This window comes from Xenopus laevis, chromosome 6L (assembly GCF_017654675.1).
Source record: "Xenopus laevis strain J_2021 chromosome 6L, Xenopus_laevis_v10.1, whole genome shotgun sequence".
In the NCBI taxonomy this organism is placed as follows: domain Eukaryota; kingdom Metazoa; phylum Chordata; class Amphibia; order Anura; family Pipidae; genus Xenopus; species Xenopus laevis.
The window spans coordinates 143,923,663-143,951,289 of NC_054381.1; the positions used below are offsets into that span (position 1 = coordinate 143,923,663).

At 35.8% G+C, this 27,627-nt stretch overlaps 1 protein-coding gene across 1 annotated transcript in view; it reads right to left on the minus strand.

The window, feature by feature from the left end:
- Nucleotides 1-1,045: 1,045 nt before the first annotated feature.
- angpt1.L (angiopoietin 1 L homeolog) overlaps nucleotides 1,046-27,627 on the minus strand; it is a 192,877-nt gene continuing 166,295 nt past the window's right edge. Inside the window, exons 8-9 of the mRNA XM_018268208.2 lie at nucleotides 12,197-12,327; nucleotides 1,046-2,138 (exon numbers count right to left, since the gene is read on the minus strand). Coding sequence (XP_018123697.1) covers nucleotides 1,978-2,138; nucleotides 12,197-12,327 — 292 coding nt within the window. The 3' untranslated portion in view covers nucleotides 1,046-1,977. The remainder of the gene's footprint in view (nucleotides 2,139-12,196; nucleotides 12,328-27,627) is intronic.

Sequence of the window (27,627 nt, forward strand, 5' to 3'; positions counted from 1 at the left end):
AATGTGCCCTAGGTCCTGCCCGTCTGTGGCAAAATTGAGTTAGATGAACCAGATTTATAAAAAGGGTAAATGTGCTCTTTAAATGGAGGCATACAAAATAACACATATGGGGGCAGATTTAATAAACGGCGGAAGTGACTAACGCTAGCGAAAATTCGCCAGCGTGATATCATTTAGTTACTTTGCCGATTTACTAACGGGCGCTGGTGTAAATTTGCTAGTGAAGTGGACCTACTATAGCGCTACTTCGCACCCTTACGCCAGGCGTAGTTGCGCTATGGCGAAGGGACGACGTAACTACGCTAATTCGCTAACTTGCATATTTTACGCCAGACTTGCCTTTTCCTTTTTTAAGGGTGATAGGTTGAAAAAGATTGTCATTTTTTTGGGGGGCACCCTCCTTCCCCCCTACATTTCCTGACATATGGCACCTAAACTATACAGTGGGCACATGTATAGGGCAAAATATCAACTCTATTTTATTTAATGAAGCTTTCCCAGCCTTATGTAGTGTAATGTATTTGCTGCTACATATATGTCCATTCAACTTTAACTTGGCGCCGTATGCAAATTAGGCATCGCTAGAGCTTTGCTTGACGAATTAACACTAGTGCAAATTCGCTACCGTTCGCCTCCCTGAGCGTAACTTTGGATTTTAGTGAATTAGCGTCACCCAGGCGAAACTTCGCCTGGCGAAGTGTGGTGAAGTGTGGCGAAGTGCGGTGTAGCGCATTTTTGCTGCTTAGTGAATTTACCCCATGGGGTTATGTAAGAACAGGTACAAGATCTTGTATAAGTCTAATCACCTATAGCAACCAGCAATTAGCATTTATTGGGCACCCAGTTAAACAAGCATCTTATTGGTTGATTTGGGTTACTGCACCTGGGCAAACTTTGTGCCTTTTATTACATATAGGGGGCAGTTCTATAAATCACATTTTCAAGTCAAATTATGTGTTAGGAGGGAACTTAAAACATTGTTTACATTTGTGTGTTTCTGTTTGGTTAATTTAACAACAACTTAAAAGAAGAATATAAATCTAGATAACAAAAATAAATCTTAATTTAATGTGTGAAAAACAAACTTTAACATTGTGTGAATACATTTAATAGCTGTGCGTTGTTAAACGAGGGTATCAAGAAAGGTACTCATTTGCTCACAATTTATACTTCATATACATCGGCAAAAAGTATATAACGAGTAACATACTAAGTGGAAATGTAGGTACTGACGTATACACATCTACTACAGCTTATTAAATGCAAGTGGCTATGTATTTGATACAATGTTCTGCTTGTCTTTTAACATGACCATTCCATATTTGAATAGTATAATGAATATTAATCTTTTAACATGATTTATTATACTTTCATAATAGAGTTTACAGATGTTTTCTGCAAATAAACATTGTCATCAATGTCAATTGTAACTTGTTCTTCAATAATGTATGCAGAAAAAATGTAGTGGAAACTAAAAAAGATTTTCATTGATTCTGAAATAACTATTTTTGAATAGTGACAGACTGTGGTTGCCCAAGAAAATATGCCTGAATATAAGAATAATCTGCAAACAAACCAGTCCTTTAACAAACCTTTGGGTCTTCTGATGAAGAGGCTCCTGGGAGCTGCATCACACAGATATCTAAATATTACTTTGTAACTACTATATTCATATCTACATGGTTCGTTATTTAAACGGTTCCACTGATATTATCATCAGGAGAAGTCTAAAAGTTTGTTTCTGCTTTAACAATCCAATGTGCAGTTTATTTGTCCTCACAAATTTCACCAATTCTTGAAAATATGATTCAGTTGTATTTTTCTGAAACAACATATGCTGATGCCTTGTTCCAAGTTCAAGAAATTCATCTGAGAGTAGGAAACAAATGTTTATGTGTTTCTGGCCATCAATCATAATTATGTTCTAATCAGAAGAGACTGTAGAACCTTCTCAAATGAACATTGTCTGGTGCTGAATTAGAAATCCATGGGCCGGATCATCATTGTTGTTGCTCGTAAGGAGTAACTAGGGCCTTTGAAGTAATGCCACTTTATTCCATTCAGCTTTCCGTGGTTCTGCCCTGCAGTGTAGTACATCCCATTCAGGTTTGAAGGACCACAGGCGTCAAACCACCAACCTACATTAACACAAAGACATTAGATTAATAGCTGAAGGTAAACACTAATAGAAATAACATTTTCTAATGAAAAAAAAAGACGGTTATTTGTTTTATCTATGCAAAAACTTTCATTGTGTAAAGTGTTTGCATCTGTGAGTGAAAGGGAGGAATGTGAGTGGGAAATGAAAGCATGCTCATGTGACCTTCAGTTCTGTATAATTCAAGTAGGTACAAGATCGTTGTTTATGCTGATTCCTAGAGGCCCATGTATCACCATTCTCATTGTAGTGATTTTAATGGTCTTTGAAACCACAAATAAACTCATTGGGCCAGATTCAATTCAGTAAAAAAAGGGTTGATCGCATGAAAAGTCATGGACGAGATTCAATTTGAGATGCAATTCAATTCAATTGACCTCAACTGCTTTTACTTGGTGAAGTTTTGTGTTACATGGTTTTTACACTAAAAGAAGAACTAAAGAGTAACTAAAGAAGTAAACTAGAAATGCAGGGAAGACCTGTGTCTCTGAAAATGCCCCAGTAGCTCCCAATCTTCTTTTCTGCCGATTCATTGCACATGATCTGTGCTGCTGTCACTTACTGACCTTAGGTACCCATTCAAAATATAAAGTACACTATAAGTGTAAAATGTCACACTATAAGGCTGATTAGTAATTAATAAAGATAATTACTATATGGCAGCACAGAAACCAATGCAACTAGCTTTAGAATTTAATAACCAGCCCTGTAGCATCAACGAATATTACAGGTCAACCTCATTTTATGCTTGATAATTTGCAACGACCCCTAAGCTTGGCTGCTCAGAGCCCACTGAGCATGTGAGTGTCGCAGACACTTTCCAAGATGGTGACCCCCTGTGACAAGTTTGAAGTCCTGGATCATTGCTGCTACTGACAAGCTGAAACTTTAGGCTAATGCACTAAGTTATATTAATTTTTAGGGTTTACTTCTCCTTTAATAAATCTTGATTTTTCGAGTTTTAGAAAAGTTTCAAAAACATGACGTTTTACAGAAAAAAACATATCCAAATGTAAGTAAATACAGTAGGCCCCCCTTGTGTTGTTTGTAGCTATCATATCAAGCCTATACTGTGTCACTAGACCATCAGTTATTCTTTAATTGGTTTATGTTCTCTCTTTTAAAATACTGTGTAATTTATATCATGGAAATATGTTATAAAAGTCACAGTCACTCACAATATTACAATGTCGAACGTATATCCCCATACAATAATACATGCCCGCCGCGCCATTGGTGGGGACGCCTGCCTCGCCACTCCAGTTAGTTAAGGCGCGCGCAACGCGCACTCCTCCTATTTACTGGTGCATGAGCGCTGGCATGTTGATGCCAGCACTTAGTGGCACGAAGTTTAAAGTATTTAAAGTGACATTTAAAGTAAAATGACAGTTTTGATTTTCTCATTGCCCGTTATAGGTTCATTCCTAGTGAATTCCTGGTGCCTTTCTGAGTTTATTCCTGCCTGATTCTGATACCTGTTGTGACTAGTGATGGGCGAATTTATTCGCCAGGCGCAAATTCACGGCAAATTTGCGCGATTCGCCGCCAGTGAATAAATTAGCGAAACGCCCGCAAAAATTTGCGTCAAAAATCCGCCAGCGTCAAAAAAAATGAGACGCCGGCGCCGTTTCACTAATTTTTCGCTGTTTCGCGAAATTCGCGAATTTTTCGGCAAAGCGAAACGGCGCAAATCCGCCCATCACTAGTTGTGACCCCTGCCTGTTTTTTGATGATTCTGACTTTTGAAATCTGATCCTGCCTGGTTACCCTTGTGATTGATTTCCTGGTTTGACCCCTGCCTGTCTGACTCTCTGCACTCTGTCTGCCCCGACCTGGCCTGATTTGACTACGCTTTCTGTTTACACCTTGTACTGTGATTTTCTGCCCAAAAGACTTTTGCTTTACCATCGTGCCCCTTTGCTCTTCCAGAACCCTTTGCTGGCAGCATCCGATTAGCCGAGGGCTCCTCCCAAGGTGAGAGGCGGCTGTTAAACGCAGAAGCAAGAGCCGAGAACAGGGTGCTTAGCATAGGTTCTGGATTTAGGGTGCCAATTGTGACATTTTGTTTAGTGAATTTTTGGACAAATTCACTCATCACTTGTTGTAGCTATTCTCACTAATGGAGGTAGGTTAAAATTCTGTTTTAAATGTTATTCCTCGCCCCACATTTGTATTTATAAATGGCCCAACCAGTTTTTCGCAATGTATATTTTTGATGGATCCCTTGTGTAGTCTTCTAAAACAAGAATAAATATTGCTCTAACAGAGGCAATCCCAAATATTTATTTGTTTATGGTTTTGTGTTAAATGTCATTTATGGTATCACATTTGGAAATAAGTATACTACCTATATCTCAAGCTATAGAATAATTGAAGAGGGAAATAACATGGAAGAAAAATATTCTACTTTATAGCTACCTCTTAACTGATGTTTCATACTATGTTTTGAATTAAATCAAATTATTCAGCCCTGAAGTACCCAACCACAGTTCACATCTCCTGGATTAGCATTTCTATGCAATTTATTTAAAGTGACAGCATATCATTCATCTCCTGGGAGACCAATAAAGACATTTTGAAATAATAAGCTTAGTGAATGTTAACACTGTCCATTGTATGCTGTCAAAATTATTTCATAGATCTTTTGGATAATACACTTTGTGTTCTATTTATCAAAAGCAGCACTTCACTTCTTTCACCTGAGAAAAAAAAATATTCCAGAGATTGTTGGCTTGTGTTTTTGATGCTTTAGTTTATTAGGCTGTAAATGGGACCAATAATCAGCTAAATACATCAAATGTGTCCAATAAGTGTATCATTAATATGCAAAAGACATTGACATAGGACCAAGTTATGAGTGCAAGTTTAGTGTACAAAAAGCAAATTCATCATCTGAGTCTTTAGCACCGTATTGTCAGTTGGAAACCCTGGAGCTAGTGCCACATTTTAGGTGTAGCTCCAAGGTTCCTCTGTGCCAATAAGTACGCTGTTCTCGTTTCACAAGAAGAGGAAGGACAGGCCTACAGCACTGAGCCCAGTTATGTGGAAGTACCAGGAGCTACTTGAGATGCAAGGTACTCGCAACTTGCCCTTGCACTTTGTAAAGGCCTTTTATCTTGCAACCATGAACATGTTAGCTTGCAAATATATTGGTTAGAGTTTCCCAGGTTAAGGCCATATCAGTCATACTCCATTACTTATCTGGTGTAATTCATGCAGCCCTGTCTGACGCTGCAAACAACTTCCATTGAGTCAAGTATCCCTTGAAGCTGGGAAATCTAGATCAGTGATCCAGTTTCACAAAATAAGAAAGTAAGGTCTGCAACCTTGCCGAAGTGGAGCTCAGACGTGGAACATTCAGCATCTTATCAAGTGCCAGAGCACCCACTCAATTCCCTACTTTAAAGGGCATCTGTTGAGATAACTGTAGTTTTTTTTTAAAAAAATGCCCCCCCCCCAGCGCTAGGCTACCCGCACCAGGAGGGAGGTCTCTTCTGGTGTGGGTAGCCTAGCGCTGGCGGGGTGTATTTTTTTTTTTTTAAAAAAAACGACTGCTATCCCCAACTAGAATGCGGGTTATATTAGCCCGCACCTTTGGTTGGGGATAACATTTTTACCCAACAGGTGCCCTTTAAAGTAGGAAATTGAGTGGGTGCTCTGGCACTTGATAAGATGCTGAATGTTCAACGTCTGAGCTCCACTTCGGCAAGGTTGCAGACCTTACTTTCTTATTTTGTGTAGCTGGATCACTGATCTAGATTTCCCAGCTTCAAGGGATATTTGACTAAATGGAAGTTGTTTGCAGTGCCAGACAGGGCTGCATGAATTACACCAGATAAGTAATGGAATATGACTGATATGGCCTTAACCAACAGGTGCCCTTGGTCATACAGCAGACAGGAGAGCTAGAAGTCTGAAGTTTATATGTATTTTAGGGGAAGTTCAGCTTTAAATTAAATTTTAGTATAATGTAGGCAGTGATATTCTGAGAAAATTTGCAACTGATCTTTATTTTTGGTGTTTTCTTAATTATTAACATTTTGCTCAATAGCTATCTGGTTGCTAGGGTCCAAATTATGCTATCAACCAGACATTGGTTTGAATGACAGATTTAAGGATAAACAATAAAAGGTATAAATAGCAATAATAAATTGTTTGGCTGCCGGGGTCAGTGAACCTCACTGAGAGCTGAAAAGAGGCAGAAGAGAACGGCAAATAATTCAGAATTATAACAAACAAGGAAGAGCAATTGAGCGTGGCAAACATAATAAAAGTTAACAGTGAACTACCCGTTTTAAGGAAAATGAAGAATGATTTTAAAAGATGGAAGCTTGATATTACACATGATGCAGGACAGCTGATTCAATGAAACAAGGGGTCTATACATACAGTGCAAACAACAGGAGAAACTTAGATGAACAGAAAATCACCGGAGCATATGGAAAAAAGGGTTTTTGTTTGAAGAGTTTTTGTGCCCCATTTTACGATATGCTTCCATTGTTTATAAAATCTTGCTATTTGTAGATTTTGATGTTCGATGTTCATATTTTTTTTAAAAAAATAAGTAATTGAGTTTCTGCTTTAACAATGTAACAAATTATGTCTGTAGCCCACAAGGGTTATTATGACCACTAGCATTTTTCTTTCCATGAATGACCTATAACTAAGTTTTAAAAATGATATCTGAAATAAAAAATACCTTTAGTTATGAATACTTCTAAGCTGCAAAAAAAAAAGTTCTGCATGTGTTTGTATATTTTCAAAACGTTAAATATTTGATTGCCAAAATGTGACTCAATACTTATATCTACAAAAGTAACATGTTACATCATACAGCCATTTTTTTTTCTATTAAGGTTAAAATACTTGAAAGGGATTTCTGGTAAGTGTCATTATATTCCCTAATGTGAAATGACGGCCCTGTATTCTGTCCTTCAGTAACTTCACTGATATTTTTTGTTTTATTTTACTTATGGAAACAATTCCATGTTGTACACTAATTGCAAGTCATTACATTTTCTTTAATGTAAAAATGCAAGTAATAACTAACTAATTATAAAGCCACATAAGATTTAGAATTAAAAAATCTCACTATTGCATTTTTTAAGCCCTAATGGTTTTTATTAATTCTACCACATGGCTAATGTCATATCTTTAAATAACATTCATCCAAGACATAATGGATCTTAACTCCCAACCTGGATGTAATGTCTTCTAATTTTCTTTTTAAAGCTAGAGGGAGAACAAAAAGTGAAAGGACTCTATGGGCTAATTTTTCAAAAGCTGAGACAATATGCCATTTGATCTAGGAGAAAATAAATGTCTCAGAGAGAACAAAATGTTTAGTTACTGGAATTATTATATTTTTCAATTTCTGTGTCTTCTTACTGATGATTTTTAAAGGCAAACAAACAATGGAACTTTTGTTTGATCGGAAATCTTTTTTATGTCTGTAGTTTCTCAAGAAAACAATTTAATAAAATGTCTTATTTCATGCAAAATGTATGAAGCTTTAAAAAAATTTTTTACGTTTTTATAATTCTGCCTTTTACTGATGAAAAATAATACAAAAAATATTTTTAACTACTAATATAAGTATGGGGCCTGTTCTCACAAAGCTCAAGTCCTGGGGTTTTCTATGTAAAGGGTATTTCCATAATTTTTTTTACTGATTTTCTTATTTAAAACACAGCAAGGAACAAATCATTGAACATTTGACATTATAAAAGTACAAGAAATGTGTTTTAAACCGGCTAAAAAAATAATTTAAACATCTGTTAAACCTAATAGTAGTGTTTTTAACTTAGTTGAGATCTAGTACAAGGTACTGTTTTATTTATTATTGCAGAGAAAAAATTACAATTATTTGATTAAAATGGAGTCTATGGTAGATGACCTTCCCAAAATTCATAGCTTTTTGGATAACAGGTTAGCGGACGATTGATCCCATACCTGTACAGATTATTAAGTAGGTAGAAGTAAGCATATTTTAGTAGTTTTCCACAGAGTTATTTCATTTCTTGTGCCCTCGTTTCTTTGCTGTTCAGGCAGAGACACACGTTCAGATTCAGGGCTACTAATTTTGCCACCCGCCGGCTAGAATGTAAATCACCGACAGGAAGGCAATTGGTGCCTCTGCCCTTAGAGGTTATGTGGAATAGTTTAGTTTGCTGAATGTTAACTGGAGCTGTTGTCCTATGGGGCAACATTTAGCAAGGAAATGATACATTTAAATGTAAAAAGAAAAGTTATAGTCCCTTTTATAATTTCATACTGTAGGTAAAACTACAATTACACTGTTAAGACTCACAGAGCAGCAGTTATGTAATGCTTTATGGCTGACATGCTATCGTATTCAGGAATCAGATTGCGTAAATCAACAGTCTAAGACCATGAACAACGGTGCAGTTGCAAAGCACAAAACTGGCTGCTACATTGTGTATATTCTATTAAAAAATACAAGTTATTGCACCCAAACATGGTCTTTGCCCCATTTCCATCTGTTCTGATGAATTGTGCACAATTATGTACCAGTGCAAAGTAAAGAGCACATGGATACAAGAGTATGCAGGAGGAGTTGGTACTTTTATGGTTTGTGTGTTGTGCAATTAACTAGCGCCTAGTTGATCTCATGTTATGGGGCAGATTTATGTTTGAATGGTAAATTCAAATTTGAATTTTCAAGTTGAATTTTTGGTCAACACTCACAAAGTCGAGTTGGGAAAAATCCAAACTCTAATTTGAATTCGAGATTTATCATACCTCGACCCTGGGAACAACTTGAATTCGACAGTATGGCACCTAAAATCTGCCGAGTTCATGTAGAAGTCAATGGCAGAGATCCAGTGACCCATTTGAAAATGTTAATACGCTTCCTGACATTATTATTTATAATAATGCATATATATATATATATAATATTCATTTGATTTCAGGTTTTTTATTAAATAAGATACCATTTGAATTTCGAGGTCATTCGAGTTAATTCGAGGTACAAAAAAAACTTATCACCCTTTAATAAACATGCCCCATATGTATTGGAAGTGATGCCTCATGAATCAATAAAAATTACAGTAATTACAGTACAAGACTAATTGATGTCCCTAATCCACTCACATAACTTCTAAATTGGTCCATAATAGTTGAGGGTCAGGAAAACTAAAGCAAAACTGTAGGAAATAAATCGGGAAGTTGGCATTAGGTAGGAAAGTACTTCAGAATGGTCTCCAATGAATTGTTATTCACAGGCTAATATTTGTTTTCTACCGGAAAGCAGATTTTCTAGCATTTTATAAGATGTTCAGTTAAGCTTAAAACTCAGTTATCAGTTAGCTAACATATTGTAAGTCTAAACCTTTATGTAGACTAATTACAGCAAAAAGATAAATATTATTGTGTTAGGGAGAAAACTGCACAAAAAAGTAGAGTTGCACTTTTGTGCTGACATTAAAACAAACAGTCAAAATGAAAGACTGGTTTAAAACAACAATAACGAATAAAATAAAAACTTCTTCACCAATCAGGTCTCACTTGCATGTTGTATATTTCTCTAAATCGTGCGATGGGAATGTACACTTTCATAGACCTTTCACTACAGTCATCTGCAACATGTCAAACAATAACTACATTTGAGACTCCAGAGAAATTACCACCAAAACGTTTAGCCTTTAAAGCAAAAACAAAATATTTCAGCTCAAACAAATATTGTTTGCAGCATAATGCAATATGGTTCGGGGAGGTCTGATGTTCAATAAGGACTGAAATGTATAGGGCATGGTTATTTGGTGTCCCAGATACACCTGGAATTCCAGCCTCATGGTCAACAATGCTGAAATTTTGGTGCAGTCCCAGATATTCTTAAGTGCAGTTTTTTTATACAGGTATAGAATCCCTTATCCGAAAGCCATTATTTAGAAAGCTCCAAATTACAGGCCATCTTCCATGGAGTCCATTTAAAGCAAATAGTTCTAATTTTTAAAAATGTATTCTTTAATGATAAAACATTAAGGGGCCAATTCATTAACTTCGAGTGAAGGAATAGAAGAAAACGTTGAATTTCGAAGTGTTTTTTTGGCTACTTTGACCATCGAATGGGCTACTTCGACCTTCGACTATGACTTTGAATCGAAGGATTCAAACTAAAAATCTTTCGACTATTCGACCATTCGATAGTCGAAGTACTGTCTCTTTAAGAAAAAACTTCGACCCACCTAAAAGCTACCGAACCCAATGTTAGACTATGGGGAAGGTCCCCATAGACTTGCCTAACTTTTTTTGGTCGAAGGATAATCCTTCGATTTTTGGATTAAAATCCTTCGAATCATTCGATTATTCCTTTGATCGTTCAATCGAAGTATTTGCGCAAAATCCTTCGACTTCGATATTCGAAGTCGAAGGATTTTCATTCCCCAGTCGAATATCGAGGGTTAATTAACACTCGATATTTGACCCTTGATGACCCTTGATGCATCTGCCCCTAATTGGTACTTAATCTTAACTAAGCTGCATGAATCAATATTGATGGCAAACAATCCAATTGGGTTTATTAAATGTTTAAATCATTTTTTAGTAGACTAAAGAATGACAAGCCAAATTACAGAATACCCCAGGTCCCAAGCATTCTGGATACTATATCCTATACTTTTCCATAAACTTATTATGAGCTGAAAGGAGTCCTAACCAAATACTAGACCCCTGAAGAAAGCTTGAAACTTCTGCAATAAGATAAAGAAAAAGGCCTCAGGGCAAATACCCTCTGCCATTGTAACTGTGCTCCTTTCAAAAATCGAGTTTGTGCACCAAAACGAAATGCAAACAAGTTCATAAAAAACCAAGAAAAATAACTATTGTCATATTTTTACCTGCATAAGACAAAAATATTTCTCAAAATAATTGCATGTTTTTGTACTTTATTGTTGAAACACATGGCAAGTGGCACCTACTTGCTATATAAATAATTAACAACATCATCACCCTTATCCGAGAAGCATGTCCACAGTTTCAGCAACCCTGCCTAATTACCATCAACTGAAACAGAACATTGCTGCTGGAATGATAACAAAGACAGAAAATATGACCGTGGCAATGAAACATCTTCCACCTTATCAATAAAGCTAATACTAATGAATCTCTAATCTAAGATATTTTATAGCATTCACATAAACATGCAGCTCAGAGAGCATAACACCCTGTCAACCTACAAAGCGTCTTAGATCTGAAAACAGCACACAACTAAATAGATTTTCTAATAAATCCTTTTAAAAGCAGGTACTTAAATGGCTCCATTATCCTTTCATCGTGTTCCAGAAAATATTGCACTCTCAAAGTCTTTACGGAATTTCTTAAAATCAGGCTATTTTGTTTTTAAAGAGAAAAGAACCCAGAGCTATTTTATAAAGGACCCAATCCATAAAGAGATGCTCATGGTGCAAGACTAGAGGCTCAGATTTGGCCAAAGATAAAAAAAAATGACATTAGAGGGTGACGAATAATCTGAAAATAGAAAAATGTTACTTAAATCCTGTGAGCAATTTCTTATTGAAAATCAGAAAGCTACAAATAAATATACTGTATAAGCTACAGCTTGGCTGTTTCCCTATAAAACAAGCTTTAAATTATATAGTGAATAAAGTTACTGAGGCCAAAGGTTTCAGCCATTATTTACTAATTGATTCAGTGCAATGTAGTCCACCTACGGTCTTCATTTTAAAGTTCTAGGTGTTTCTTTCTATGACTTACACAAAATACATTTGAACACATCTTTAGTTTAGCCTAAACCTGTTCCTTTTAAACCCATGTTTTCTTTACATACACCTAGAAGCAATATATATTATAGTGAAGGTAGAATGGAGTTGCACAAAACACAGACAAATGGAAGGAATAACACAGCACATTTATTTAACCAGATATCTGGACTGATTTTTGCATCAGCTTCTTTTCACTCTTTGTTCATCTCAGGAATGGATTTTAGTAAACATTGCTTAAAATATTTTGTACCACTCTATAAGAATATAAATAATTAACATAAAATAAACCTACCTCCCGTCAGCATGAGAGCACATTTGCACATACAGTTGTCATTGTCTGCATCTTTTGTACTGAAGTCTGCCCCATGCAAGATTAGACTGCTTTGCTTCCCTGCTGTCCCACTGTGGCCCTTTAAGTATAATCTACAAAATGATAACAAACATGAATCAGTTATTACACTTGTAATGGAAATAATATTTTGCAAATAATTGACAAGTAACATTCTAGATGTCTCTTGAGAGTTCAAAACAAAAAAAAATTGAAATCAAAAAACATTTAATTTCATACAATCTAGTCTGTAGGATTTTAGCTAAATTCGTCAACTATTTATGTGGCCCTAAAACTAAAGCTTTTTCAGACTTAAATATGTTAAGGCTATATGAAGGTATGTTCAAGTTTTGCCTTTAATTAGTGATGGGCAAATCTGTCCCGCGTCATGGAAAAATTAGAGAAACTGGAAAAAGTTGTGAAATGCATTGAAGTCTATGGGCGTTTTTTTTTTTTTGCAGCCAATCCTATCTAATTGTGATGGGTGAATCTCTCCCGCAAAACGGCAAAAAATTTGTGGAAAATCGTGAAATCAGAAAGTTCACGAAAAATCGTGAAATTCAGACGTTTTCATGAAAAATGAGTGAAATTCGGACGTTTTCATGAGAAATTCAAGCAATTCAAACGTTTTCACTAAAAAATCTCGCAATTCGAACCTTTTCACAAAAAAATTTAGCAATTTGAACGTTTTCACGGAAAAATCGCGAAAATCGGAAATTGACGCCGGCCGCGAAACGCGTGAATTTGCCGAAATTCATGCCAGGCTAATTTATTTGCCCATCACTACTATCTAACTATCTTTAACCAATCATAAACTACAGATGGCTCAAACTTTGTTTTGACATCATGAGGCTCATACATTATTCGTTTTGATGAAAAATAATACTACTGATGGTTTTCTAGGAGTGACATAAGGCGACATGGTTAGCTCCATCTGTAGATACATATGGCACAATGTATTCCCACTGTCATGATCAGTTGTAAATATATTTATATTCTGTGGTTAAGTCACAGAGAGAACTGTAAGGGTTTCTAAATGGCCCACATGAGATGTTTTATTTGCTTTTTTAGAAAAGACGCTAAAGAAATGAACATAACAGTAAGAGCATTTTCTGGTGCAATAAAAAAATTGGGTGATATTTTACAGACTGTCCATTTATCATTTCGTGGGCCAGATTCAATTCACTGAAAGTTTACCATGTGAAAAGTCATGTACGAGATTCAATTTGAGATGCAATTGTGTAAAAGTGTGAAAGTACAAAGAGATCATGGTTGGTATGTGACATAGTGTGCAAGCATGAAAAACCCATCTATTTTTTGAATAATTACTACTTATATTTCTCTAGAGGGGGAAGTGTTATTTCAATGACAGCTGCAGTCCTAGAGTTTTAATATCTTTATAATGTAATGGCATATTTTATGGAAATGTATTCGGTATGTTTATCTAGATTGATCTTGGAAATACCAGTGGTTAATGCAACATTGTGTTGTTGGTACAGATATAGCTCAGCATAAATCTGTTAAAAGGGATTATAAGTAAATACCTGTATGAGGCAGAAGGAAACAGTTCTCAAAACATAACATAACATTTTTGTAACCAGGGGAGAATAAAGTCCTCCTCAGAGAGCTGAAAGCTTCCGTTGCTTTATATTTGTTAAACAATAAATAACTATTTTTTGCAAGACCCTGTTGTGCAATAGCCTTCTCTCAACTTTTTTACATATATTCTGTTAACACCAGGGCAATAACCCATGTAAGTGAGTGCATGAGGCATTTAACATTTATATATATATACTTTTATAATTAGATAATAGTTATGAATATTATTATTATACTTTATTGCTACATTTTTTTCTAAACTGCTGATTAATACTTTTACGATTGTGTAAACAAATGTGGTATGATGAAAAGAGATAGACAGAAAAATTATACAATTATATTGGTCAGAATAATGTCTCTTTAATTTCATTTGCTATCCTGTTATAGTGTTTACCACTTACAGGAAAAATTACAGATCCAAATCAATGTGTAAATCAAAAATGTCACTTGCATTTTCCACCAAAGGTCCCGCTTTTAGTCTTATTATTGCAAAATTACAAGATCATTGTGTAACCTACAAATAGAATTGTCACGGTACATAATATATTATGCAGCATTGCGCTAATACTAAGGGGCAAATTTATCAATTAAAAAAGATGTTAAAAGAATCAAAATCTGCCTAAAACCTTTCAATATATCAACGAATTCAATAAGTGCATTGTTAGCATTCAAGCAAGTTGAAAAAACTTATTTTCCTGAGATTTTGTTTTGTTATTTGGATTTCCTGATCTTATAAACTTGATTAAAAATGCATGGAAAATATATGATTTGCAACTCTCCCCGTGTTGTTTTAACCTTTACTTTATGCACTAGTGTTTATTTCTTTCTGATTTTTCCTAAATGTGCACAAAAACACAGTAAAAATCCCAAATCGTGGGATGTCTTGTTCAATATTAGAAAAATTTTATTTCCACAGTCACACAATTTACAACAGTTTTTATAAAACCTTTTGTGCAAGATGTTGCTAGTCTCCTATTTTGGAAATATTTAGATCTTTAGAATTAAGTTGTTTCCTTCCTTGTGTCACTGGATGCAGCACAGTAATGACTGATATCAGTTTCATTTGCTATGTTGTAAAATAACAGCTTAGGAACCTTCATTTTTCACTGGAGACAAAATAAACATCTTTCATGGTGTTGATGGAAATAAGATTTTTTTAAAATCTTAGATTTAAACAGCAAAATCCAATAGTGCAACATCATCAATTCGGTTATAAACGTAACAATAAGGTAGAAAATAGGTATGAATTCTTTTCAGTTTGCATTTTAAGTTTTTTAAATGAAGGGGCACATTTACTTAGGGTCGAAGGCGAACTATAGAAGGAAAAATCGTTCGATCGAACGATTAAATCCTTCAAATCGAACGATTTGAAGGATTTTAATCCATCGATCGAACGATTTTCCTTCGATCAGTAAATTGTTAGGAAGCCTACGGGGACCTTCCCCATAGGCTAACATTGATGTTCGGTAGGTTTTAGGTGGCAAAGTACTTGGTCGAAGTTTTTTTTAAAGAGACAGTACTACGACTATCGAATGGTTGAATAGTCGAATGATTTTTAGTTTGAATCGTTCGATTCGAAGTTGAAGTCGTAGTCGAAGGTCGAAGTAGCCAATTCGATGGTCGAAGTAGCCAAAAAAACCATTCAAAGTATTTTTTCTTCTATTCCTTCACTCGAGCTAAGTAAATGTGCCCCGAAATGTACTATATATCCTTAATTCTCTCTCTTATTACATTCACTGAGCATGTTTGCAAAAGCCATTTGCTCACAAACTTTCAAAAAGGATGCAAACCATGAAAATCTTGGTCATTAACCTTTACAACGGTCTTAGTAAATTTTTTGTAAATTTTTTAAACACTAACAAAACATTTTACATTCCCCAATAAAGGTGAAAGAGCAAGAAAGGCAAAAGGTTAATAGAATTTGGAACCGCTATAAGTTAGAATGCTTTCTTACATGATTCTGCTGCAAACTGCTCAGCCAGGCTGTTTGGAAGTGGACCGTTCCACTGGTATCACGGAGTCTTTTTATTAACATAATACTCCATTGAACGTATGTCCATATTGTCCCTCCTTAAACTGCTTTATATACACAGAAGCAACCAACCAGCACAGTGAGTGAGTGGGTTGCATTTCTGCTTAGTAGTGCTCGAGTCCTGCATTTGATTTTGCTCTGAGTAGTATGTTGTCCTTGTATCTACATGGGTTTCCTCCCACACTCCAAACAAATGAAGGCAGGTTAATTGGCTGGATAGAAATGTACCTTAGTGTGTTTAAATTGAATAGGAACCTTACACACATACATAAAAACCCACATGATGAACAACAATATATTCCGAGATTAAACATATATCGCTATGCATCGCAATCACAAGAATCAACAACAGGGTTGATGCTAATATTGAACAAAACCTTTGGGAAAGACAACATTAGGCTACTTAGTAAAATGAAAATCTACAACACGGTGATAGATGATGGGTAAAATGAGGGGAGTGCTGACACGGGCTATTAGCAGAGATTTGGGTTGATAGGTAACACACCATGTTTTGACATGAGCAGTAAGCGGCTGTAAGGATGCTGATTATAGGTATTACAGAAGTGTTGACTAATCCCAAATGTTTATGGAAGACCGTGCAGTAGTAGCTTGACAGGAACATGTTTTACTGCCTTTCCTTTGAAATTATCAATTTATTTTTACAGACATAGGCAGTAATACCATTTCAGCTATAAATGAGACATGCATTAAGTCCTTGGCTACAACAAAAATAATCACCAGCCTAGACAAAATAATTCACATTGTCAGTTCGATAACAAGTACTGTTCATTATAATTAGTTATTCTTTTTTAATTTTCTATATGTTGCTTTTGTGCTGAAGCACACCGGTTCTGTATTTCAAATAGTAGAGTGAATTTATACTGTTAATATGTCATATTATTTATTAGATATAACATATCATACATACTTTATATATTGGAATAAAAAATTTGGGAGAAAAAAATTATTTTTTTGTGCGGGGGAAAAAAAATATAAGAAAAATGCAGATTGACTCCAACACATTTTTTGGCTTAATAACGGCTTACGATTACTGATCACTGCCACAATTCGCTGATAAGCGGATGTGAAGTTCACTCTTTTTTTTTAATAGCTGCCCTAGCCATGGGCGCTTAGGTGCTTATATAGAAAATAAAACCCTGCTTATGCAAGATTGGTAATAGGTCATATGAAAAACTAAACCTCACCATATTATAGTGCCATTATAATGTCCTAATAATGTTCTTACTTCATCATAAAAAATTTAAAAAATAAAAACTTACCAAAAAAATTACTAACCTACCATGTCTTATCCTACTGAATCTGTTTCACTCAGTGAAAAAGAAAAAATGCTGCTATTCTTGGTTTCTACAAATTGATTTCCTCTTTTATAATGACATCATAACAGGTCACATTATGGGGCCTATTTATTAAACCACAATTTTTTTTTCTGGTCGAGGTTTTTAGAGGGAAAACTCAAACTTTTCATTGAAAAAAAACCTTGAATATTCTGAGATTTATTTTTGTCGTGACGGTTTGTAGATTTGATTTTTTTCAAGAAAAATGATTGATAAATGAGTTAAAATCATGGAAGGGAGTTTGATTGGATTTGTTTTTATAAAACAATGAGATTAATTTGAGTTTTAGTAAATGTGTCCCCAGGTGTCTGTCTGAACTCTATTTAAACATGTACAGTAAAACCTTGGATACCAGATAACTCTTTAACTGCATAAGTCTTGAACTTTCTGATTCATATTTGTGGTAATTATATTTTTCTATTTTTCCTGTGTATTTTGGCTGCTGTGCAGTGTCCAAACCATTTATAAGAGTTTTGCATCAGTATCCATATAGTTTGGAGATTATTTAAGCAAAAATTGAGCAATGAGGTCTTGATAAGGAGTGTGTATACAATTCTTTTTGAAATACTTGGAGATCTTTTCCAGAAATGTATTTTTCTTATAATATATCTGTCATTTGCCTTTCAAAGTCTGCAAAGCTCTTGTTGCAGAACAATGTCTTAATTCAGAGAAATACACTGAAGTCAAAAACTGTAGCAGTAAGAGTGTGTCCTGTTATTTTTCCATGGCTACTGGGGGTTGTTGAGATAACACTTGGAAGGGTATGGGTTGGCCAATAATTCTTTCTCTGCTATAGATGCCAACACTTGACCATGGTTTACTGTCATCTGTTATTTCTACCCTACTGGATATTTACACTATTTTAAATTCATGTGGCTGTAAGCCTTTTCGGGTTAATTTACTTAATTTTAATTAAGAGAAGTGCTATTATATTGGAAAATCTAGTGACTATAATAGCACTATCTCTTTTTTTAACAAATTTCTCATCTTCTTCAGTAATTAGGACATCTCTTCAAATGCCTATCCAACACTTGCATTTGCATTTCTTTTCCAGGCTCTACCTCCTTCCCGTTTATTGATGACATTGGCAATAATAAGCAGCTCCTCAGGTAACTGTCAGTCGGAAACATGGCAGTCAGCATTTTCAATGTCAACTGATACACAAGTACACCCACAATTGTATAACATCGCTCTTCAAATCAGTAGAGTAAAATTTTTGTGGCTTATATAAAAAGTTTTTAAAATGGTGGTCTTCTTAATTTTGTGCAGTAGCCATGATATAAGGCAACTATTGCATCTATCTTTATTTCAGAGTACAGTACTTATGGATCTATCTCTTACTAATTATGTACATCATTGCAGGATTTAGAACCCTTGATAGCTACGTACAGTATATATGAAAGAAAGCAAAGCTAGAGAAACAAGGCTACAGTTTGTTCTAGCAATAGTAAACTACAAAGTTCTAATTAGAAGCGCACAGAAATGTAAATATGTAAAAAGAAATAGCTATGGGATGATGGCATATCTTTAAATCACTGACATAAAACAACTGAATCTAAAAAATTGTTTTCCAGCCCATTCTTTAATTCTTGTGGTCAAAAACATGTGCAGTACATACAGTCCATTTCTACTAAAATAATCTTTTGTCAACATGTCATCCATGAAATAAGAAACACATCAAGCAGTTATTTGTCTTTTGTGGATTTATATAATACTTGAAAAGAAAAAAATGAAAGCAAAAAATAGAATAAATCAATGTTACCAAGGTTCATATTCTGGCAGGTTAGGGATTTAGAAGTTGCTGTTGTACTGGCTAATTTGTTCTGGTTACTACATTTTGGAGATGTCCCGTAAAAGGGATTAACAAAAAGATGTATTATTTTCACTTTATACCTCTCCCAGAGTGGCTAGATGTTCTAAACACATATATATGATACATTAAATGCTGAGTGATGTGATCCACTGTTCCCTGCCACGGGATAGTGAATTTTACTCTGGACTGTAACTGAAATTAGAGTATAGCCCTAAAAAGTATTTCTCATGACCATTGCTGGATACTGTATTAGGGGAGTAGGGAAGTAGGAAAGTAGGACAGTGGTGGGGCAGCAAAGTTACTGGTGGTTACCACAAATGCTTCACACCACTAGCATCTTGCATTTTCATCACAACCCAAAACACTTTCTGTGTGGTGTTAGACTCCAACACAAACTTATATACTGTAAATTATTAAAAAAGTGAAAAACCCCTCTATGGTTGCTTTGTGTAGGTGGTTGTATCACTTGGAAGCTTCACCAAGAAGCCTATGATGGCATCAGCCAATGCTTTCTTAGGTTTTATGTATGTATTATGCATGTAGAGTACAATGGATTGAAACTAAACGCTTTTCTAAACCTGTACAGTGGAAAGAAGAAACACTACAGATTTATGGGGTATAAAATATCTGAAAACCTCCAAAAGTCTGAATGGTTAAAAAAAAAAAGGTCCAATAGGATGAGCAAAGCTTCCATTTACTTCTATGGGAGCATGTTAGACTTTTTCATGGTTATTAATAGATCTTGCATTTTTAGAGTTTTAGAGAAATAATTGAAAAAACTAAAATTTTTAAAGACAAAGTATGATTCATGAAATCTGAATGTTAGTAAATTGTCACCTTAGTATTTGAGCTAAATTTGGTCCCTATTATTTATAGGAGCACAGACTCTTATAAACAGCGACTTGTGTTTCCTGATGAATTTTCACTAAAAAGACAATATGCAGTGACATCGCCTATTTACTAACTGTCAAGTAACATACTTCACTAGCAAATTACCTTATCTCTGGCAAACTTTCACTGCGTTTTGCCAGGCAATTTTCGCTCAGTCGAACAATCGTAAATCCGCTAATTTATCAAATTGTGAAACTTTACATTTGTTGCCCTTTTCATCAAAATCTATTTCACCAGGTGTTGACTGGTGAATTAATTCAATAAAGCTAGATCCTCAACATTATTATGTCAGTGACATCATATCCTGTATTCTAACAAAGTCATACGCAAAAGTCAAAATGCTGGTGTTTTTCATATTTAAAGTAGGATTATGTTTACAATTTGTACCTATTAAAAATATCTTACTTACATATTTTTAACATTTTAAGCTCATACCACATTTGTTTTATGGTGGGCTCATGGCCTAGGACAATGTCTTCATTTTGCTTCCTTGGACATTTTTAATAAAAGTGGTTGCTTCCAGCAAGTTCACAAACATCACTAATAAAAACATACATTTGAATTTTATATACCCACTAAATTTAAATAGATATCTACTCTATTGCGATTCGCCTGGTCTGAGGTGGCGAAGGAGGTCTAGCGTAAAAGGTAGCGTTCAGAACAATGCGCGCGTTAGTGAATTTGGGTAGTTACGTCTGTTGAGCAAATTCGCCAGGCGTAAGGGTGCGAAGTAACACTAGCGAAGTTACGCCAGTGTCCATAAGTGGATTTGTGAAGTAGCGAAAATGCCCAACGCTAGCGAATTCACGCTAGCGAATTCACGCTAGCGTTAGGCGCTTCGGCGCTTAGTGAATTTGCCCCTAGGAGAGAAATGCTTTCTGGCAGGCGGCTGTTTTTCCTTCTCAATGTAACTGAATGTGTCTTAGTGGGACATGGGTTTTTACTATTGAGTGTTGTTCTTAGATCTACCATGCAGCTGTTATCTTGTGTTAGGGAGCTGCTATGGTTACCTTCCCATTGTTCTTTTGTTTGGCTGCTGGGGGGAAAAAGGGAGGGGGTGATATCACTCCAACTTGCAGTACAGCAGTAAAGAGTGATCGAAGTTTATCAATGCACAAGTCACATGAGCAGGGGCAGCTGGGAAATTGACAAAATGTCTAGCCCCATGTCAGATTTCAAAACTGAATATAAAAAAATCTGTTTGCTCTTTTGAGAAATGGATTTCAGAGCAGAATTCTGCTGGAGTAGCACTATTTACTGATGTGTTTTGAAAAAAACATGTTTTCCGATGACAGTATCCCTTTAATGAATCATCACTCGCAAAAGTCGGCCAGCATTCTTTTGCCGAGACATAATTTATTTTGATGAATATGTGTATTCGTCATGAAATAGTGTCTGTCTTAGCTGTGCAATGTCTGGCGGAGAATTCCGAAGTGAAAATTTTAAAGGAGAAGGAAAGCTATGGAGGCATTTTATTGCCAATATATTAGCTGCAATAGTGCAAGCTAGAATGCTATATTTATTCTGTAGAATGTTTTACCATACCTGAGTAAAAAGCTCTAGAAACTCTCTGTTTGTTTAGAATAGGAGCTGCAGTATTAATGTGGTGTGATATCACTTCCTGCCTGAGTCTCTCCCTGCTCTGGGCTCAGATTACAGTAGAGAAGGGAGGGGGGCGGGGGAAGAGGAGCAAACTGAGCATGCTCTTGCCCAGGGCAATGAGGTTTAAGCTGAAGGCAGGAAGTCTAATACAGAAGCCCATGTGTACACAATAGAAGGAAAGAAATGCTGTGTTTCTTTTCACAGGGGACTCAGAGCAGCACTACTTTGGGGGTTTACTGGTATATTTATATGGACCTTTCTGATAAGGCTCACTTAGTTTTAACCTTTCCTTCTCCTTTAATGAATGTGCCCACTGGTCTTGTGCACATCTGCTCATAATGATGCAAATGAGCAAATGTTTTTGGCTGATCCAGATTCACAATGGAATATCACAAGTGCTAAAAATGTACAGTATGTGACTCTGCACTAGAAATGTGCATGCATTTTTTTCACTGGAAAATAATTGTATTTTTTGTGTCGACCCTAATGCATTTGAAGCAATCAAAAATTTGAAAAAAAGCCCATTGACTTAAGTGCTTTTGGTTGAAATTTTGGCTAAATGTGCTAAGCAGCGCACTATAAAAGGACTGCCTTATCTGTTGTTTTTATTGTTTCAAGCATTAGTATCCATGAAGCTAAAAAAAGATGTTTTTTTTAATTATGAAATAATTAATGATACAAATGTCCTTTGTTGAATTTATATACCATTTGTACAATCTATTCATAAAATAATTTGAAGACTTAAAAACCTGATCTTCTTCATCTTCTGGTGAAGATTTCTGGTTCTGATTTGCAGCATATACCAGTTTTCCTCTCATTCATCTTACAATAACGATACATCACTGAGACGTCGAGAAAGTAATTTCTGTTTGGCTCTGTCTTGGTTTTCCTTGTTTTTATTTACAGGCATCCATCTGTTATTCGATATTTCCTTAGATAGCTGCAAGGAACTTGTGGTTTGTTGTGAATGTTATTCTAAGATCGCATTACAGCTACTATTATATCAGGTTCTTTTTTATGCTCATGGTTTATGTATGTGGTTCCACTTAGACTCTAACTTTATTGTGTGAGTCCCATCAGGTGGTCATGGTTTTTTGTAACAGGATTTTTAGAATAGCAGAATATAATCCTGGATCCCTTTATAAACCACAACAGTTATAAAGTGGATTTTACTCTTGTAGACTGTTAAGTTGTCTCAATAAAATAAAGTACTCTTGAAAGTATAGAAATTACCTATATTGTTGGTGTTTTACTGAGTTTACTTGATATTCTCTAGCAAGCACACTTTTTTCTCATATCTGCATGTATGCCGCAAATGTATTTTTAGAGTTTCCTAACTCCTAAAGTTCACCATACACAGGCTGGTTGTTCTGCAGTCTTTTGACCACATTACAAATAGATTGTATGCTGTTTGGCCACACACAGTTGGATAAATCACTTGAAGATCTATTGAAACACTATGCACATGGAGCACGCTAAAAAACCTCAATATAAGTGAAAAAAGGGATGTTTGACGGCCTCAACTGGATTATACATAAGCAAAATATTCAAACGGAATGATTAACTCATCCTGTCCAGACTTGTTTTTAATTTTCCTCTTAAGAGTCCAACACAGGGGCTGACCCCTAGCATAAGACATGGTTACAGACATACTATAAGGCCAAAAAATGTGGACACCCCATATAATTATTGGAAGTATCCTTTTAAGCCACAGCCATGGTTGCTACATCATACAATAGTATCCTTGAAATTTCTGTGCTTTCTACTTTCTGGCAAAAGTTTGGAGAATGACTTTTCTGGTTTCAGCATGATACAAGTCTGTATGGAATGAGTTTTCTGAGGTAAGAGTGGAAGAACTTGACTGGCTTGCACCTTAACCCAACAGAAATGACAAAAACAAACCATGCCTTATCCTCAACAACAAAGCCCAACCATACTAATGCATATGTGACTGAATGGAAGCAAATCCTGCCAAAAATGTAAAGCCAAGATCTAGAGTAAAGTCTTTCCAGAAGAGTAATGGATATTGATGAGTGATTCTGCACCTTTTCGCTGAAAACTACTGAAAATTTCACAAAACAGCAAAAAAGTAATTTGTAGCAAAGTAAATTACAGTATGTGACTTTTTTTGTTGTGGTGACTTTTTTGTAGCAAAATATATTAGACTCTATGGGCATTCTTTCCTCAAGTTTTTTCTCACGCCAAATGCATTGAAGTCAATGGTCATTTTTCTCGAGTTTTGTCTCCCTACAAATGCATTGAAGTGAATGGACGTGTTTTATTGCATTTTTTCACGGCAAATTTTTTTCTTGGCAAATTTTTGTTGCAGCTTCCCGAAAAAATCTGCTGATGGCAAAGTCCATGCATGGTGAGAAAAATGTGCTCATCGCTAGTAATGGATAGCAGGGGAAAGGGACAGTGAATTTCATACTAATACCCTTGGTTTAGGATTTAGATGTTGGACAGGCAGATGACTAAGAGCTTTTGTCCTCATAGGGTATAAGTACCAGTCACCTTATATAGAGCTTCAGGTGTATTCACTATATCAAATTATCAATTACCTAAAGGAGTGTCATATCATGAACATAACAATTTGGGTTGCAGCCTATTATCCAGTTCTCAAAATGGCTGTATGCATAAACATATGCTAAATATTGTTTGGACTACTACACATTTGTGATTATTCATTGTCTTTTTATACTAATGTTACTTAAGTGAGCAATAAAAATGTGCAAGGGACCAAACCAATGGCCACCACTTGCTAGTTTGTGTTAAACCCATGAAATCAATTTACTGACATTACAGGACATTCTTTATCCACCATTGATTTTATTAGTGGAAAAATAACACAAATAATAGAACAAATTCCATATCCCCTTAAAATCTCATTGGCTATATTATGCATAAATTATATTTATGCATAATGTTTATATATATTATATATAAGGGTGACACTAATTATATTATTTAAATGAACAGTTAACTGTGTATCCAGATTTAATCACTGAATCCCATGTAGCTCTAGTGCTTAAACTGAACAAAATTCCTGTTTAAATCCCAGTAGCAAACTGTGACTATTTCCAATGCTTATGAACATCTTGGGAGAGGAATCTGTTTCAAAGGACTGACATTTCAGTCCTCCCTTGAGTACTCTAACAATTTGCCTTGATATGGTCATGTATTTCCTCTTTTACTGTAAATGTGTTTACTATTTAGCACAGGGGATTTGTGATGCCATAAGATTTATTTGCAGCTGATTTAACAGCAGAGCACAGAATAAAAATCAGGCAGAAATCTACAAATTCCAAGTTTTCCGAGTGCTTCAGGCAATGCCAGTGCAATACATAAGCCATTATTTCCTTGAATTCATGGATTCATGGACACTTTGCAGTATCTTTGCAGTATACAGATACACAAGTTATTTTGAAGATCTATTATATATATAAGTGTAGGGATGTGAAAATCTTAGACACTCTTACACTTTACAGACAGGCACATCCCTAGTAATATGGACACCTTAGTGGGTCCTTATGGGGACCTTGTGCTTATGTAACCCCTGCAGTTCACACAGTGTATGCCAGATGGCACTGTGCCAGAGTATAAAAGGTTTAGGAAGCATGTGCTCTGGGTCCATTGCTTTAGCCCAACCAAGCAGGCTGGAAGGGAATGGGTAGTGCTGACCCTAGGCGCCTTGGCCCTAGTAATTAGACAGCTATACTCATTTTATAGATCACTCTAGGAGTGATAGAGAGGTTATTTATTTGAGCAGCTCAAGGCTCCGCCGAGGAGGTTAGAGGGATTAAGATCCCAGGGTATTACTGACCCAGAGTAAGGAACCAAGTGTTGAGATAGGGATGTCAGGAGTTCCCCTAGTCTGCCACTGGAAGATATCCTGAAAACTGGGCAATACCCATCACATGCTGTCAACTTACTCTCTGCTGTACATTCCCTAGCCTGTGAAGTATATGCTTCCTTTATGCTGCTGTGTATGTTCTATACTCCATTGTGGATCAATGTGCTAAATGATCTATGTGCTATTGTTCTTTGTTCAACTGTTAAAGAACTACTGGCGCCCATCATTTTGCTATCGCACCCAGTTACAGTTACACTACACCCTTGCCTCCACACCGTTGCGAGGGCTTACCCCTGAGAAAGAGAGCTCATCCGTGGTCCCAGCCCACCAAGGAAAGTAGCTTAAACTGCCCTAGCACAAGTCAGTTTACTATAGCGCTACATAAACAAATTAGTATAACTTGTGTTTTATATATTTGATGACAGTAGAATAAACTGTTACTTTGGCAGAAGGAATTCAAAAAGTCTTTGTTCTTATCTGCCTTATCTGAACCTCACTCTTGTTGAGGAAGAAACTACAGTTCTGTCAACTCAATATCCAGAATACATTGTTTTAATTGATCAACACCAGCTCTTGAGTTTAGCAAATAAAGCTCGAACGATCAGACTTCCCCATCTCCCAACCTGCCACTAACGTTCAGTTTAAATAAAGAAGTAAAAGAACAGATCAGCCAATGTTCTGCCCTGACAGCAATCGTACGAAAGTTTATGTCCGACAAAAACTAGTGACAGTCTCCCTCTGAAAATCTTCTGATCGGCAATACACGCAGAGAAATTATCGGCAGCCGACAGAAATCTTTTAACGTGTCCGATCGTCCAAACAACCGATCTCGATGGGACTAAAAATGTCGGAACTCTCTGCGCGCGGTTCGAAAATCATACGATTCAAGGATTCGTACCATCGGATCTTTGCGTCTATGGCCAGCTTTAGAGTTATCTTCTCAATACTGAACCTATTTAGCAGTTTCCCATCTCATCTTATTTCACATGACAGCAAAAACACAATGGACTGGAAAATTAAGCAGTTTGGTTTGTTCAAAGGGCTTTTTGAAGGAATCTAGGGCTTTTTACTAAAAACCTTAGGCATACCAAATGGGTGCTAACCTATTTATCACACAAGATAATTTTATTGAAGCTGCAGTAATCATATTATTCTCATTCAGGTAAGGCATCCATTATCCAGAAAGCTCTGAATTATGGGAAGGCCATTTCCAATAGACTTAATTTTATCCAAATATTTCTCATTTAAAAAAAAAAAATGCTGCATTAATAAAACAGAACATTGTACTTGATCCAAACGAATATATAATTAATCATAATTAGAGGCAAAACAATTCTATTAGCTTTATTTAATGTTTACATGATTTTCATTACACTTAGGATATAAAGATTCAAATTATGGAAAGATCAGTTATCAGGAAAACCCCAGGTCCCGAGCATTCGTAATAAAATGTCCTATACCTACTGTATGTATCGTATTTTACTCTATGGGTATCAGTTAAGAAGACTGAATGAAGGGGAGCAAGAATGTACTTCTTAGTGATCCATGGAGCACTTTTCCTGTTCTAGCTGTGGTCTGCACCTCAAACTGGATACAAAAAAGCTGGTGTGTGGTGTGTAGGTAGACCAATATTTTAACCAGGTTTCCCTGGGAAAAAATGACCATATACTCAGCTGTATTGTGTGCTGAAAAAGTCAATGCTAAAAAAAATATGTGGTGGATTAGAACAAGTTGCTGCAAAAAAAAGCTTTAACTTCAATGCATTTTGTGAATATTGGCTGTTTTGTTAATTTTTCGGTGAAACGAGACAGAGTTGCCCATCAATAGTGTGGTATAAAAAGCAGTGCCAGGGGTGCAGGCCAGTATTTTCCTTATCACCTGCCATAGGGCTGATGGTAATGACAGGGTTTCGTTGTGCCTGTGACTTCTGCCATCCCTAATATACAGTATGTATCTGAATGATTCACAAGTAAGGTGTGGGTAGCACGCTCGAAGAGGGATACCTACTCCCCAGCCCAACCCTTCAGTCTTTGTGCTCCAAAACAAAGTGCAGAGACCAGCAATAACACGGCAGTGAAGTAAGGCAGTTTGCAAAGTGCAATAAAATGGGCAATAAAATGGGCAATTGTTGCCATTCTTTTTTCATTCTGCTGTAAATTACCCATTATGACTACAAAGATACATTTGGAAATGAAAATGAATCTATACTATCTAGAAATGTGTGTGTTTTGCCTTTTACATTGTAAGCCA